Here is an 18,846-nt window from a genome sequence, read left to right on the forward strand (position 1 = left end):
GGGGCAGTGATAGCTACCATTCTTCTTGGATGATTATTCAATTTTGTTGCCATAACCAAGAAAAATGTCTACTACATCAGACTGTAAGTAGAAATGTTCAATAGCCCATAATTGCAGCAAAAGGTTTCATCCCTCGAAAAATATTAGACCATCGATGCATGCTGACAAACTCCTCATTATTTCCGCCAAGAACATAGGTACTAGGGTTTTCCTAGGTTTGCCCTCTCTTTGGGCTAAATCTAGAACTACATAACCCAAGCGTGTGTCAATCCTTCCCCTTATGTTAGGAAAAACCAGGGACCCTAATAGACCAATGGCAAAGGCATTTAGGCGATATGTTTCCCATTCCTCGATGGAGCATTCAAACTCATCAATAAAAGAGTAATAACTATCATCTCGACCAAAGCGTGAATACAAAAAGTCGAAATGAATCCACCCAAGGTCTAGAGAAGGCAATGTTGGATTTGATTCATTCCCTGACTTTTTAGAAACTCCCTCGATGATGGCTTATATGGTATTATCATTTCACACTCGTGGTATGGCATGTCAATGAAACCACTTATCTCCTTAATCGTTGGTGACAAGTCGAAATCCACGAATTTGAAGACCATCCTCACAGGGTCCCAAAATTCTAGCAAGGCCCTAATCAAGTGAGGGTTTGGTGTGATAAAGATGAGGTAGGTAAGACCGCCCAACAGTTGACGAATCTCTCTTTCGCTATCCCTCTTAATATCAATCCACCAGCTCCTTATCTTGTAGTTTACATCTACGACCATTTGTGGGTTTGGGGAGTTGAAAATGTCCATGACTCTGCAAACAAAACAACAAATAATTTCTAAACTCCATTTTTGCAAATTTGGTTTAATTTAATTATTATGACCACATTGACACATAATTATGCAATTTGTCTAAAGGGTGTTGGGGCCCTTTAGACGATAAGGTGGCTACTAATCATGCAGATTGACACCAAGGGTCAAACCACCTAGGGCTTATGCAATATGTATGACCTAATCAAGATTTTTAAGAGTTGGCTTTTCACGGACTTGAAAGGGGTTCTATGCGAGAAGGCTCGTGGTTTCACGGTAGTAAAACTATCTCTTCCATCCACGCATATGCCGACTCTCTATAATTGGGTATTTGAAGAGAATTGGAGTAGTTGTGAGAGGTGCAAAGGCACAACATCACGGTAACAAAATAAAAAAGGAAGAGGGTCCCAATTGGGGGAAGTATGAGCAGAATGACAGTTTATCAAAGCAGTAACATTTAGCATTTAGATTGAAAGCGGTAACATATAGGCAATTTTATGAAAGCGGTAAATAAGTAAATAAATACACACATAAATAAAAGGACGTAAACATATAAAATATTAGAGAATCAAGCAAATAAGGAAAGAGGTTATGGGATCATGCAAACAAGTAAACAAATAAAGGAAAAAGGGAAAGGGCAAAACATGGAAATAAACAAATAAGGAAGAAGGGAAAGGGGTGGAACATGGAAAGCAGATGGTAAATAAGGACACAAATAAACAAGGGGAAATAACAACTTAACATGCTAATGACCAAACAAACAATGAAATGACCAAGTAAACCCCACATAAAAGCATAAAACACGTAATGGTTAGAACCTAATATCCCCAGCAGAGTCGCCATTCTGTCGCGCCCCGTTTTTCTTAAAACGGGTTTTGGTGCATGACCTAACAACTCTTTTGGGCTTTTGAAGATTGAAGAGTCGCCACCTAACGAGTTAAGGAGCGTTAGGGCACCTATCTAACCTAACTAAGTCTAGCTAAGGTCAACGAACCAGAGATTACGGTAAGGGTTCAAATTACCTTGAGGGAAGGTGTTAGGCATCCCTCGAGGATCACAAATATGGGTCCCAGTCGTATCTCATGCAATTTATGTGGGGTTACAAATAGCAATTAAAGTCACTTCATTATTATTTATTTAATTAGCATGGTTACTAAGTGATGAATAATATTAAACAATTAAGATCATTTCAATTATTTATTTAATTAATTAAGCATGCAAAAACTAGGTGATAACAATATTAAGCAATTAAAGGTACTTTAGTTATTTTAATTAATTAGTTGAGCATGCAAGACTAAGTGATAAATCAACAAATAAGGAGATAAGCGAGGAGATAGAAATTACACAAATAGATAAGCAAACAATTTTTATTTTATTTTTTCAAAGCTACCAAAAATAATTATAAACACATAAAGGGATAAAAGGACAGGGAGACTCTGAAGGACTTTAGAATCAGCACTTGACTTTTCTTTATTTCGGTCGGCTTCTCGTAGGGACAGACAAAACTAAGGTTTGTCTTTCAGACCGAGTCGATGTCATCATCTCCGTAAGGCCTAAACTACCCCTACCCCACCACCGCATGCTTTCGTCTCTACAAGATGCTTATCGTCCCCGCTTAAGGTCCAAGAGGCATTGGACTGCTATTATGGTGGATTTAGACAAAGATAAAATATAATAGGCCCACCTAGACACCAAGTCAAACAAATAGGACCTTCATTTAGCACGTAAAATCTCAAGTTGGCCTATAGATTTTATTTATCATGCTAGCAAACACAAGTAAGGTGTGAAGGTTGTATGCTAAGTGTGTGGGCATATAAACAAAGAGCAAGTATTGACAGTTATTTGAACAGGCATGGATATTATTAGAAAAACAGTGGCTAATTAATTCAATTAAACAAACTCAAGTACGACAGATTTTAAATGGAATGTTTTTAATTAAGCAAGTGGCATAATAGATTTAATTAGGATGTAGGAAAACTGATTTAGTAGCTAATTTTAAGTAGTAAAACAGTGCAGAAATTAATTAATTCAAGCAAGATTTAATCGGACAACAAATATTAGAACAATTTAGCATGTTGGCAATAGTTTGTTGATTTTATTTAATCTGGCAGAAATATAGGTACGGTGCAGAAAATTATTTAAACAAGGAGCATGAATATGCAGCAAATTACTTCAGTTATTTAGCGTGCTGAAAAATTATATATATATTTTTATTTATTTTTTTGACATTCAATTAATTGATACAACAATTAATTATTAATCTTAAGGCATGATTTCCAAATAAAAATAAAGAGTCATTTGAAACCTATATGCTTAATTTCGACAACCAAATAATGTATAAAAAATGTGTAACTCCTATAGGCATGGTATCTAAGTGTGCACATGCTGAGAATATTATCAAAACCTTATATACATAATTTCCATATAATTTTCAGGACCCTATAGGTATGATTTCTAAATGAATAAGCCAAAATTAATCTCTGATCTTAATACATAAACACTATGTCCAAATTATCAAACATATATAAACCATATAGGCATGATATCTAGCACTTGCAAGATATTTAATACAAAAATCAGATTATAACAAATTCAAAATTTATTTATTTAATGTTCATTAGCGATCTGGTTTATTTAACTGGTTAGTCAGCATGCAGCGATTGCTTAAATCCAATTATTAATTGATTCAGGTTAACTAATTAAGATGCTACAAAAATTCAGAAAAATAGTTTGTGCAAATACTTGAATTTATTACAAGTTGATTGGTTTTAAAACAAAACACGTTGTACAAACAAAGGATTGATTTTAAGTCAGTTATTGCGATATTCTGACATGCTTTCCAGATTTACAGCTCTAGCAATAGGTAGATTATTCATAACAGTCACACATAGTAAAAAATAAAACTAAGAAAAGGAAACAATTAGCACATATTCCCTTCCCCCTTAGATGATCCCCCAAATATTTCACGTATATAATGGAGTTCGAGTTGTTACAAGATTATTACAAACCGCAATAAATAATAAATACAAAAGTAAAAAAAAATAGAAATTAAGTAATCTCGTCTCATAGCGACTCTTTGATTTGAACTTCAAATTGAAAACCTGTTTAACAGAATAAAACCCAACACGAGATCATAGCATAATAATAATTTACATCAAACACACGAATTTCACCAAGTCATATAAAACCACACATCGGAGTGAGGGATAAGGAAACTAACCTGAATGCTTCTTTTTATCTATTATTATCCATTTTTGGACTTATGCATAACAAGTAACTAAGTAGTGACACAAGAACAAAAATTAAATACATGTATGAAGAGCACCAACTGGTTAAGCAATTAAAATATATCAGCAATGAAGACAAGTTGATTCCACACTATTCGACCCGAACACAGCAAAATAATTCTTTAAAGTTCACCGAAAAATCTTTCCCAGCAAAGAGTAATATATTTTTTAGTAACTTATTATGTGAGCCAAAGTTAGGATGTGAGAGTGTAGAGGTGTTCCACCGTGTTATATGGAATTATGAACCTTATTTATATACAAAAGAGAGGGCACAACATAAAAGGAAAAGAAATAATTAAGGAGATAATTAGAATTATTTTCCTTAAACAAATAATGAATAAAATCAATCGATTTTTACCCAATATGTAATCAAGTGTCAGTTATTTTTTTTTAATTACGGCAAGAAGGCTAATTTAAAGCATCTATGACTATATAATCAAGAAAACAAGCATTTAATTAAGGCAGGACACAATTACAGCCCAACACAATATTTATATATTAAAATAATTTACCATAATCAGCCAAAATGTTGGAATCCGCCAAATTCTAACTGAATCAATTATGAGGATCATTAGCAAATCAATTCAGAGTATCATCACGTTCAAGATTTCCATAAATATAAACAAACAAAATTGAATAGTTGTATACTTACCATACGTAGCCAAACAGAGTTGTTGACAAATAAATTCATATATACAGTAATCCACTAATAAAATAAATAATCAAAATGGAGTACCAGATTACGAGATCAATATGCCAACCATTATAAATAGATTAACATAGTCAGAGGAAAATCAAGATATTACTCGCTGGCCAAAAGCAACAACTACACATTAATACCATTTCATATAAGAACAGGTAATATTCAACCGAAAGAAAAGCAATATTACAGCAACATTAAAGCATTGAACAAACCCTAGGCAATTTCTTGACTCCACTAATCCGTTTTTCATTCTGTAGAACTTAGATTTATGTGTAATTATCAATTGGGGAGGGTTTTGACATGAAAACTAATGGTGGAAATATCCCTAAGTTGGGTATTGGGATCTTGGGTTTGGCCTAGGGCTGATAATTTCGATTGTAATCCGAGTAATTAGGCCTTATTTAATGATCCTTGCATTAATTTTTTGATTGTAGACCTAGAACAAGCGGAAAGAATCTGGAAAAGGAAGAATCAAGTTTCTTACGAGGATTCAAGCTTTCTTTCGAGGTAGGTGATGGTTTGATTTCATTTTTGTGTGATGTATGTTAGTATTTTCTTCATTGTAATGCATGTATGTATGCAAATGTTGCACTCTTGATCACATTAAATGCGAATGAATATGAACGAATAATTGTATGCCATGAGTCAACACTTTATTGCATGATTATGAGAATGTACATTGTTATTGTGATTGTGGCTTGTTCAATCGATCGGGTGTTACGTTCCAACACACAATCTGGGATCGCATGTCACGTAACGACATACATATGGGAAGAGGTGTCACGTTTCGACACACTAACTTGGATCGGGTGTCACGATCCGGCACACTAACAGTTTGGGTATGGGTTCCATGAGAAGACCATTAGCTTGTCATATATGCATATTTACTTGATATTAGAAATGTTAAATGGTACGTTGCTCCTGAAATAATAATTGATATTGTATAGGTTCGGTATATGCGTGTTTACTTGTTCTGACTACTCATATTTGTTGTGCTTACTGGAATGGCCGCGTGATCCTACCAGTACATTGTGGTTGTGTACTGATAATGCACTTACTCTTTCTATGTTCAGTACAAGGCATGTTCATGTGGCAGCTACTGACACACCTCATCAAGGAGATCCGTTATAATTCGAATTCAAGGGTGAGCCAGTTCTTTCGGGCTGCCATGAGTTCTCTATGTTTTAGTCCAATCTTTTTGGTCTCAGACTTTCTAGTTAGATATTCATATGTTTAATTGGGTTGTACCAATTTTCTTTAGACTAGTTGAACTTGAGAGTTTTGGTACACTGACTTTCAGTTTCTAGGAAATATTTCCGCAATGTTTTGATAGTCGTTATTAGACATTTGGAGTTTATGGGAACTCTACTTTATTTCTGCATTTAAACCTGCTTCCGTATCTTTAAATGTCTAGTTCTTGGGTTAGCTAATTAGGATTAATGGTTCTCCCATCGGAGGGTTAGTGTTGGTGCCAATCACGACGGTCTGGGTCATGACATTATACATACTTCAAGGTAAATCTTGAGAGAAGGACCCTAAAAATATTTTCTATCAATGATCTCCTCTCTCAAGAATAATTTTTCATGCCCTATTTATAGATATAAAAACCCTAAATAAAATAAATGAGTTTAAGACAAAATAGAAAATCAAAACCCAATTAAATTGGGTTTTCCGTGTTGTATGCGTAGAAATAAATTGCACCGCCTTATTTAGTTACTGCCGTCGCCTATCAATTTAGAGGGGCTCCAGGTGCTGCCACGTGTACCTCAAACAACAAATTTGATTTTGATCAATTTCAGCAGCCATTTGCATTGTATGCATGAATATATTATTTTATTCTATTTAATCCATTAAGCTGTCTGTTTCATTTCTTTCTTCAACATTTCATCTTTAATTCATTTTAGCTTCAAACTTCTTCATTTTTCCACCAATTTAATCATACAAATAAAACATACTATTTAACACAATTCATAAAATTCATGCTCAAAAAGGACAAATATAAATAGTAAATATGAGTCAAATAATGATTAAAAATATGTATTTTGACCTCACATCACATTGAAAGTTCACATTCTCTGTGCAACTTAGAATAGAATACCGTCCACAAGAAAATTGTGAAAAACAAGAAATAAATTGCATTGATAAGAAAAAAGAAAGTGTAGAAGGATCTTGATATTTAATATAGTCAACACATAGAAGTACTAAAGAGGCTCTCTGCAATGTTGTTGCAAATTGAACATACTGAAGATTTTTCACGAAAAATATTTGTCTTGTCATGAGTAAGTGGAAAGAGTTAATGCTTTCTTAGTTAGAACTTATAGGAGATAAAAGAAGAAGAAAGGAGATGTCAAGAAAAGGAAGGAAACAATTATATATCTTAAAGAAGTCTGGTAAACTTCATATGCATTTTTTTAAAATTTGTACATTTGCCAAATGATGGATAATTTATCCCCTTCCCTCATATATACATCCAATCATAATTCTGTTGGAAGAGAAAGTTCAATGGCACTTGTCCCAAAAAAAAAAGAAGGAAAAAAGAAAAAGGTGAAATTTCAATGGGAAACAACCAAATGGTGAAGAAAGATGTATATCATAAGGCTATAGCAATGAGGGAATGCAAGAGATATCTATACTACATGTAATTTTATTGTTTAATTATAGAAATAGCTTAATATCATAAGAAAAGCAGAAAAAAAGACCAGGAAATGTAAAAAAAACCCTAAAACTGGAAATTTGTAGGGTGTCTCCTCATGTTTTGTTTATTTTTTTGTGACTATATGAATTCTTTGCATATATTTATTCCATTTAGCATTTTATTTTTAACTTTTAGGATTTAGTGTGTTTTGTCTTTTTTTATCTGTGATTTTTCTTGCTTCACGATGTGGGCATGCTTCTGGTGTTCATCCAATAACAGCGGCCAAGGTGCCCATTCTGAAACTTGTTGATTGTGGTATGAGAATCGAGTGCGATATATCAATTGAAAATAGGGATGTAATTTCAAAATCTAAGATAATCCACGTGATGTGTTCACTTGATGAAAGATTTTGGTATGATTCTGCAATCTCTTGTAGGTTTGCAATATGCACAGTTGTTCAATAGTTTGGAAGGCCTCTTATTTGATTCCTTAATGCATCGTAGCAATACCACAGGGCTATAATTCTTGACACAATTACATGTGTTCCTACAACATAAATGAATAGGATAGCCATTATATCACTTTCTCTAGCTTGACTTGAAGTACATTCAGAATGAAAATTCCCATCATATGCCCCATGAGATATACAATACAAAGCAACTAAAAGGATGTACACAAGTTAGGACTATGCCTTCTATTTTGGAAGCCAAAAAAACATGGTGTGTTACCAAACAGGACAATGGAAGTGGAAGATTAAAGAGAAGGAAAAAAAGAAACAAAATGAGCCGATAGCCTCTTTTAGTAGCATAAATCAAAATTTCAAATTAAAAGGAAGAAAAATCAGAAGGTGCATCAATTAGTTATTCCACAAAGACTTGCATCGTTTTAGAACATAGCAAACAAACAAAACTAACTAAAGAGATAAGTTTCTTTTAAATACTTTAAATATCTTTTTGAATGTATTTTATCCTTTCGATTCATGTTAACTCGTAAAACATGTAAACGACACTAAATCCTACTTACTCCAAACATTGGAGGAGTATAAAATATTTATCTATATCTATAGCCTTAACAAAGAAACTATTAGGTTATGTGATCTGCCATGACTGTTTATTGATGAGAGAACTTCAGTTAGAGGAAGAAAAAACTAAGTCAAGTTATGTTGATGAAGTGTCATCGAAGTAGTTTCCATAGCTTATTTAATCATTGCATGATCTCTCTTTTGTGCTGCGGAAATCACCAAACTGTTTCTTTTATTTATTGTGGACACTTTTCTACAATAAACATTCTTAAGTCGTTTCTTTTCATTTTGCTAGAAATTCTTTATTTTAGCGTAAGATATGCTATAAAATGAACTTAGGAGTTTCTGCACATTCTTGCTGCATCACCCCAGTGAAGATTCGAGGGGAAGAGGGTTGATGTGGTGGGCTGTAAATTTAACACTAACTAAAATTAGTATCATTGTGTAAATTGACATATAGTGGAAGGTGTGGAACTTTAATTGTATCTAATTTTATGTAGCTAGATGGATAAGCTTATCAGAAATATATTGCTTACGCTAGGTTCATAAGCCTGTCATCTCCTTATATTCTTTACTGGTGAGGAATTTGACAGTTGTTTCTGTGAAGAATAATTTTCTGAATATTTATGAATAGAAGGCTGCAATTTTAAAGTTTAGAAAGGCCATGTGACTTCTGTAGTACGTTGAATGCATGTTACTTTCAATTGACACAAAAGTTAGAAAAAGAAAAAACATGGAAATCAAAGTCGTTGCTTTGACAAGGACTACTAGTACATTTTTTGAGTACAAATTGTGATAATATCTCTTCCCCTCCCCCCCCCCCCCCCCTCCTTTAGAGGCAAGGCTGAGTTGTTTAAACTTCATGTTAATTTGTTCCTATTCATAGAAGAAGATACAGAGGTTAATTTAGTATATGCTGATAGATATCAGTTGTTATATGATCTTTTGATTTTGCAGATGAAAGTTTGGGCAAAAGCAAAGAATATCAATAGCTCAAGGGACAAAACTTTGAACTCATAATCTGTAATATTTTTGGTTGTTTTTCGTTTACAGGTATGAGCCAAGTACAACTTATTTCTCTGTTTCCATCTTTCTCTTTGTTTCTTGATTACATATTATGCAACTTGCATGCTGATCATATTGAGTCAATACGGATTGTGCCTTCAGGTGAATGTTTTGTTATATTTGTTAATCAGTCTGCTAACGTAGGAGCTACTAGTGATTTAATACTTTACATAACCTTGCGTAAAATTTGTAATAGTTATGAATAATGTATTTACCTTATTAGAAGAAAATTGACTCTAGTGAAATGTGTATAATATGCTATCAACAATATCCTCTAAGGAGGCTATTGCAAGAACAATAAAATGCCCAGTTTGTTACAGTATTCTTACAACACCAAGTTTGTATTGTTTCAACTTATAAAACACTAAACGTAAGAGAAATTTACTTTTTGTACTTTTGTAGACTTGCAACACCTTCTTGGTACTATTTAATGAAATTTACTTTGCCTTATCCAAAGAATAAAGGAGAAAGAAAAAGATGGTTTGGTGAACCTTTTTTAAAGCACCCTCTAGTACAAGGGGACAACGGTGTTGCTCTTGTAAACTTCTTTTTGCTGTATTTAACCCTTTTTATCCCTAAAAATAAAAGACCATGCTTTTTAGGAAGGCCATAGCTTATTAAGAATGACTTTCAATGTTTCTGAAATGCCTTTTTGCTTATTTGTTTTGTATATGTATATTTCTTTCAAGAGGGATATTAATGTAGTTGTTTAGTTAATAATCTATTTTTTTCATTCATTTGGGGTTGTGAACTTCACAGACACAAAATCCTCCAATACTGCCGCTATTTTCTGCCATATTAGAAGGCAACTATGAAGCTTTACTTTTTTCAGTTATCGAACGCCTTTTGGAATGGATGTACTTATTTTAGTATCAGTACAGAGTGTTGGAAGTACTGTAGTAGAAAAGAAAAATTCTCAGGAGTCAGGATCATGATAGAAATACTCCTTTTGAAGAAATATATAGGACCCTAAGCATCAAAACTGGATGTGTATGAAAAATCTTTCATTTGTGAGGCTGTAAATGCAGTGATACATGCTCATAATTCTTTTTTCTTATACATAACTTGACAGTTATAGTTTTAGCACTTGTTTCCTTGTTTGATTTTTGGCACTTTTCTCTTTGCTTTTGGCTTTTCATGAGTTTTTGTTTTCAGTAGCTTGGTGAAATTTCTTGGCTTATAAATGTTCTAGATGGCACTGATCCAGATGATGTAGCAAAGACGTTGCATAAGTTTGTGAGCTATGGGAAGAGAAACAAAGAGTCGGTGGCTGAGTTGCTAGTTATGCTATTAGTCAAGGTACTATGAATTTGGCCTTATCTTAAAGAGACTTCTAGTCCTTGGCAAACATCCAATTTTCAGGCTCATTATGGTCTCATTTCATTGCAATTATTGTCGGTTGAGAAGAAATGGGCCAAAGGACTATGTGCAGGTACCTATGAAGCATCTTGGCTATCTAAAACATAGGACTCCAAAGTTTGTTGCATCAGTGTAGTTATCGAGGTCTTGGGGGTTAGGCTTTAGGGTCCTTTTCAAGGACCCCCAGGGTGGTCCTTGGGGAGTCGTACCTTGACATTTAACCCCTAAACCCCTCAACCAAAGCTCGGGACAACATTATACCACATAAAACCCCATAACAACTCAAACACACACTAGTTAGGCTCTAGCTTCACCTATTCATTTTATGGGTCGTTACATTATCCCCCACTTAGGAACATTCGTCCTCGAATGACACTTTAAACACATTAAGGTGTTAACAACTCAAGACTAGCATCCCATCATGCATGCAACATCATAAACAATGCACAAAACTAGGAGGAAACATCAATTCCATCTCAAACATACTCCATGAAACTAAAAAAAAATAGGAACTACATCTACAAACTCATTATGCATGAAAACTTCAACATTTGTCATTTCATTGGAGGAATTACCTTCTCCAACCCATATCATGCTCATCATAACATTATTAGGCACATTATGCAATTTCATCATAGAAGCACATTTAGGCATGTTCAACAATTCACCTCATGAAGCATATAGACAACTCATACTAAATGTACATCAACATGAGGAACATAATTCATATAGACTCATTTTCTCATTTAAACATAAACTCATTAAGAACATGCATATCATAAGGAGATAATGGGAACACATATCCACACATGACTCCAAAACATGAAACAAGCTACAAGGAACTCTTGGTCTCTAGCTTGAATAAGAATAGAAGGAAAGAGATAAGGATATCGGAACTCTCAACAACCTTACTATTCAACAGGCTATCCCCCACTTAGGAGTAAACCCAAGTAAGGCTAACATGAAAAAAAACATAGGAACCTCAACAAGACATTCGCAACCAAAAGGAACTATCACATATCAGTGCCTTTATCTGGATGAGCTCCTTTGTCCTTGTTAGCTTGAAGAGCATAGAAGCGATTTCTCTTTGGAGCATCAAGATCCGGGCCATTAAGAGAAACTTGTTTGGCCTCCCTTCCTTTGGCCGTAAGAATAGGGTAATTTCTCACTTGATGATCACTCTTTCCACACCCATAGCACCCACTAGTACCGGCTAGGCAAATGTTTCTTTCCACAATTGGCACAAATGGGTTTAGGAAATGGAGACCTCCTTCCTTACTCTTGGTTAACCTTAGGAGAGCTTGAAGAATCTTGGTTTTGAGCTCTCTTCTTGAACCTAGGTTTACCTTGCTTATTGGGCCTAGACCTCTTCAACCCTCTATTCTTCCTCTTAAGTTTGGACTCCTCAATAGATTGAGCATACACCATAAGCATAGAAATGTTCATGTCATCATGGAGCATCGCCGTACGACACTCTTCCTCAACTAGGTTGGATACACCCGTAACAAACCTACTCATCTCATCCCTAGGGTTGGATGCCAAAGATTGAGCATACTTAGACAATAGGGTAAATCTCAAGGAATACTCCTCAACACTCATGCTACCTTGCCTAAGGTTGATAAACTCCTCCACCTTACATTCCCTCTTCTCACGGGGATAGTATCTACCAAGGAAAGCTTTCTTAAACTCCTCCCATTCTATAGGACCCGCTCTTATAGGCCTATTGCTTTTCCATTGAGTGAAACAAACTTAGGCAACATCCTTCAATTGATAGGAGGCAAATTTCGCTTTTTCCATAGAAGTCACCCCCATAGCATTGACTATCTTATACACCTCATCCAAAAACTCTTGGGGATCCTCTCCCACCTTAGAACCTAGGAACATTGAAGGATTCATCCTCACAAAGTCTCTCAACCTAGAAGTAATAGTACTCACATTGGGGTTCACATTAGCCTTAACACTCCTAGTAGCTTGAGCCGTCATGGCTTGAGCTTGAGTAGTTACGGCTTGAGCAATCATCAAAAGAGACGACCTAACTGCCTCATTGGTCATAGTCGGAGCTTCAACCGGAACTTGGTTGCCTTGAGGAACTCGGTCACCTTGAGGACCTTGGGGAGGAACTCCCTCATTCACGATCTCCTCTTCCACTATTCATATCCTATAAACACAAGAGAAAGATTAGGGAAAGGGCACTTATAGAGCTAAACTATAAGGCACGACTTCAAGAATAATGAAAGAAGTGTAACTTCCTAACGTTTATAGCTTCTCACTCATAGATGTGTCGTGACTCACACCGATGAACAAGAATCTACTAGACGTGGCTTGTGAGACATCAATCTTAAAAACCATTTCCCAAACTCTTATGCTCTGATACCATGTTTGTCACGACCCAAAGGTATACCCTAGATGCGACACGACGTACAAGACTCCGAAAAGTCTCCTACAAACCTCATAGCATGTTATTGCAATAGATAATAGAAATAGTACGGAATTAAAACTCATTTAAATCCATACAATAAAAAATACTCATTTAAAACAACAGAAGTCTATTGTCTCATATGGCCATCTAAAAACAATATCTGAAACAAAAGTAGGGTCACAACCCTTTACAATCGAAAGTCTAACAAATGTCTATTACATGAAAGAAAAGAAACATCTAAGCACTTGTCCTCGATCTATGAGGACATACCACTTAGCCTCGAAGGAATATCAATCCAAGCCCTTCAACTAGAGAGAAAGCAACTCACTTGCCGGGACCTACACTTGTAGTAAAATAAGAGAAATATGGGTTAGCACAATTAAGTACTAAGTATGATAGCCATGCAAAAACCATGCTTAAAACGGACATTTTATTTGAAAGTCATGCTTTATGCCAATTTGAGAAAACTTCATGAACATAAGTATAAGAGGCATAATATTCAAACATAACCAACATACAAGTCATTTCTTCACATTGGAGACATAATCAACCATATAACCCATTTCATCACATTAATCCTTCACCTCAAGTAACCCCAAGCCATACCTTGTGCAATGTATGAATTGCGTCCCATACCATCATCCACACTAGATACCACATTAGGGCCACCAAAAGTGAACTTACCATTCATCCTTTCCATCTTTACACAATACTCATACATAAGAGACATAAACATTTCATAAGTCATAACAACACAATGGGACCATCATCTAGGGCAACTTTAAGTCATACTTGTGCAATGTGCAAGTAGCATCCCATACTACTACTCACACTAAGTACTCCTTTGAAGCCACCATAGACAAGGCACATTCATACTCAATAAGTCATGACAAAGAAGTAACTCATAATACAATCCAAGTATAGCATGCATCATCTCATTTAAGCATATAAGAGTCAACATTCTTCATTAGCTTCATTTAGAGCACTTTCATTCAATAGTCATTAAGACATTAGAGAACTCACTATGACCCTCTTAAAGCCTACTCGTGCAATGCATGGATAACATCTTATACTACCACCCACACTTCAAAGAACTCATCAAGAAACCATAATGCACATCTCACATGATTGGAATAAGCATTTAACCGACATAGACCATGTGAGCTTGATATGGAATCCGGTGTCATAAAGCCCCACACCGTAAAGAGGAGGTCCACTTGCCTAAGGTAAGACTGGTACATTTAGCTTAGGTGGATCCACTAGCTAGGACCTATGTGGGCACATAGTTATAGGATAGGAATAAGTTCATTGGAACTCTAACCTAACATTGGAAGAGTTTCCATCTTACCATATCCGCTCGGTGCTTAGCTTACATTCCCATAGAGTATTTCGTTCACATTACATTATTGTACTTGACAGGAATGCCTTTGGCCTATCGACCCAAGTCACATCAATACACGTGAAAGGAATGCCATATGACTATCGAATCATGGTTCATTATTAGGAAAGCTCTAGAGTCCTGATGAAAGGAATGCCATAAGCCTATCGATTCATCGTTCCTCATTACATTATCATACTCATAAAAGGAATGCCATAAGCCTATCGATTCGTGGTACATTGACTCATTAGGAAAAGAATGTCATAAGCCAATCGATTGAAGAGTCGCCATTACATTAGCTCATTGCTTAATTATGAAAGGAATTCCATAGGCCTATCGATTCATAGTCATTAAGTCAATACACATTCACCATACAAGAAGAGGGTGCCTTAGCCTACCAATTCAAGTTACTTCATTCATGATCACATTCATCAATTCAACAAAAGGATGCCTTAGCCTACCAATTCAATATACAATAATCACATTACTTTCATTCATTCAAGAAAAGGATGCATAGGCCTACCAATTCATGATATACATTACATAGGAGAAAACCCTTCAAATTTTGTCATCATCATTCATGAGTGTTAATTGATAATATGCTTTCAATGATAACACTATTACATTCTAATCATGATCATAACACTTTCATTGAGATCACACATACATACTTCACATCATATTCATGCATAGATCCTTCATGAACTTGCCTTTCAAGGCCATGGATCACATTCACCCACACACATTGAACCACTATAATTAATCATGAGAATTACCATAATTTCAATAATCTATATCAATATAAACATAAATAATTCAACATGCTATCATGATCAATCAATTCCCAATCACAAATCACAATTTAGGAATTTGGGGGAAAACATGGGTTCAAGGAAGAATCATCTTAAGTCACCTTTCAATCAACAATTCATTCATAATTCAATGCAATAAAGCCTTTGAAAAACTTTTGGAATCGAACCCATGCATAGATTGAAAACTAGGGTTTTGGGGAAAACATTGGAGACTTGAAATCAACCTTGAAATTGGCTCCTTGAAAGAAACTACGTGAAGGATGAAGACCACCATACCTTTTATGGAATAAATCACGAAAATCACTTCAAAAGGTTGAAAACTTGACCTTCAAAGCTTGCTTCCTTCTCCTCCAATGGAGGTTTCTAGAGAGAGAACTTTTGGAGGGGAGGTTTCTAACCTTGGGGTGATTTGAAATAATGAATTCTAAAATAGAGTTTAATACTTTTAAAACTCTTAAAATATCTTAATAAACCAATAATAACTATCCATTAATTAAACTAAACTTAATATGAATATACCAACTTACCCTCACCTTGGTTGAGTCCTTGACAGCATTGCAGGTGCCTTTCATGAAATTCCACCCACGGATCGTGGGTGGGTCCACAAACCATGTTGTTGAGTCGTGGCTCATGGCTGCAGCTTGGTGTTGGGGGCCTTGACCCACGGAGGCCATCCACGGGGTGTGGATGGACCTACGGGGCATAGGTCCCCATCTGTAGGTCATGACTTTTGCTCAGATTTTAGTTTCCTTGGGGTCTTGGGGGTTAGGCTTTAGGGTCCTCCTCAAGGACCCCTAGGGTGGTCCTTGGGGAGTCATACCTTGACGTTTAATCCCTAAACCCCTCAACCTAAGCTCGGGACAACATTCTACCGCATAAAGCCCCACAACAACTCCAACATACACTAGTTAGGCTATAGGTTCACCTATTCGTTTTACGGGTCATTACAATCATCTAACTATAAAAATGTTATAGCACTTTGGCAAAACATCATGAACTATAATGAACATATTTGCGGGTGTAAGTTTCATATTTTGATGATATATTAAATAAGAAGTACAAAATCAGATCAATTATAATGTAATTGTATATAACTTGTAGTATTCAAAAACATAGATCAAAGTTGGTAACTGGAATTATAAAGGGTTCTAAAAAAGAAATATATATGAGTAATGCACGAAAGATTAAATTATAAGAGAAATCTAAATTTCATATACAGTTAGTGCAAATAATTTTTTGTACTATCATTTATCAAGTCATCTAACTAATATTTATAGAGAAGTTTCTTCCAAATTATGAGTTTCAAAATCTTAAAAAGTAAAATATGTTATCTGTGCAACAAGTGAAAATGACGATCTATAAAATTGTTAATATGACAAACTTAGCAAAAATCAAGATTCCATTTATAAGAAAAAGAAACTCTAGTTCTTTTTCTTCGAATTTAGTTCCTCAATGTAAAAAGTATATGAGTTGTTTATACTTATACTAAACAACTTGTCACCTCTCCAAATCCTACTCTTCTTTTTCTCACGATATAAAATACCCGATGAGACCTGAATTTAAAATTTCTAATTTTGTGCGATTTTGAAATGGAATAATGAGATATTTCTATGTTTTTAGGATATTTAAATATCTATCCCAAATTTTTGTATTTACAATAATCCAACACAATATTCCTTAATCACTTTCTAGTCAATCAGTATTCCCTTTTAAAAGAACAACTGATTTCATTAAATAAACTTTGAATTCAGAATCGAAGTTGTTTTTACAGTTTTGTATAGTGCTTGGAGAGTATTTTTTTGAAATTTAACACAAATGCCGAATCGGTGGAAATTATTAAAGGTGAAGCTAATTCAAAATTTTATTTTTTAGATAAGAAATACCACAATGGTATATATGACTGGGTGGTCAACAAAGTAGAATGAAAATCATGAGAAATCATGTTCATATTCCGGCCCTTTCACATAAGGATATGACATGGTGTTGATGGTCAAGAAACCCATACCAATCTCTTGATGAATCGAGTTACAACATTACAAATTCTAGTAAAAAGTAACAAGTACCATGTATAATAGTTGATGTACAACTAAACTAATGGAACACCACCATTTAATTTTTTTATAACAACCAGAAACCTACTCACATGAAAACAAATAACGATAAAAGTAATTATAAGGCATAAAGATATAGAGAGACTTACTGGACTTCTAACAACAATTGATGTGTGACTTTCATAACTTGAAAGATCAAAAGCTAGCTCCATCCTAGAATTTCCTGATCCAACAACCAATACCTTTTTATCTTTATATTTTTCACCAGATCTATAATCACTTAAATGGATTATTTCGCCTTTGAAATTTTCTATTCCTACCATTTTTGGAATATAACCTTCGTTATTTTCTCCAGTTGCCAAAATCAAGAAATCACTAGCATACAATTCAATTTCTCCGCTAGTCAAATTTCTTGATTTGTCATTCCATTTCTTTTCCCCACTGTTGTAAAAAGCTGATTCAACACAAGTTTGGAATTTTGGCGTGATGTTGAAATGCTCAACATATTCATCTAAGTATTGAATAAATTCTTTCTTCAACATATACTTAGGTGATGAAATTGCATGTGACATAAATGGCAATGAACAAAAGTCCTTTAATAGATGCAAATGAAGTCTATCATAAGTCTTTTTCTTGCATAAATAAGCACAACAATCTTGTTTTCCTAAAACAACATTGTTTATGTCCAATTTGTTTAAACAAGCTAAAACAGCTATACCAGATGGTCCAGCTCCAACCACAATAATGTCAGTTTCTTCCTTTGTGAAATTAGCCATTGCAAAATTTTCAAGAAATTAAAAAGAAGTTCTCTTTTGAGAATGTTGAAAAGAAAATTGCAACAACATTTCAAGAAAGGAATTTAGACAATGAGGTATGTATATATGGTCTTCAAATAGGATAAAGATGATATTTATTTCTTTTCTTTTCTTTTTTAAAGTGTAATAGAAAACAACAGTTACAAGTAAAAGCTTAATTTTTATTATTGAAACAAAATCTGAGTTTTCTTCTCAATTCTTCTTTGGTAGATGAGAAAACATTTAATTGAAAGTTATCTTTAGCTTAAGCTAAAACGTGTCATATGCATTTTTCTATAAATGAACTTTTCAATTTCGAAAGGAGGTAAATTACAAAAATTTAATTGAATTTGACTGAAGTTTATTGACTGGCTAAATTCAGAGTATATTTTTTTGTCTTTTTATCAATATCTTAGATTTTCAGATAAATCCTGAACTAATTAAATTTTATTAATTAATTGATATTAGAAAATTATTTTCTTTGTGAATGAATTAGAATTAAGAAGAAAGATGATT

General features: G+C 34.4%; 1 protein-coding gene across 1 annotated transcript; it reads right to left on the reverse strand.

The window, feature by feature from the left end:
* Nucleotides 1-11,889: 11,889 nt before the first annotated feature.
* Nucleotides 11,890-18,312, reverse strand: LOC125835171 (probable indole-3-pyruvate monooxygenase YUCCA10). The gene is made up of 4 exons (XM_049514295.1): nucleotides 17,686-18,312; nucleotides 17,614-17,620; nucleotides 12,812-13,023; nucleotides 11,890-12,057 (listed from the first exon to the last, which is right to left on the reverse strand). The coding sequence occupies exons 1-4, from the start codon at nucleotides 18,310-18,312 to the stop codon at nucleotides 11,890-11,892; spliced, it is 1,014 nt and encodes a 337-aa protein (XP_049370252.1).
* Nucleotides 18,313-18,846: the final 534 nt, after the last annotated feature.

Source organism: Solanum verrucosum, unplaced genomic scaffold (genome assembly GCF_900185275.1).
Source record: "Solanum verrucosum unplaced genomic scaffold, falcon-dt-bn FXZP01000123.1, whole genome shotgun sequence".
In the NCBI taxonomy this organism is placed as follows: domain Eukaryota; kingdom Viridiplantae; phylum Streptophyta; class Magnoliopsida; order Solanales; family Solanaceae; genus Solanum; species Solanum verrucosum.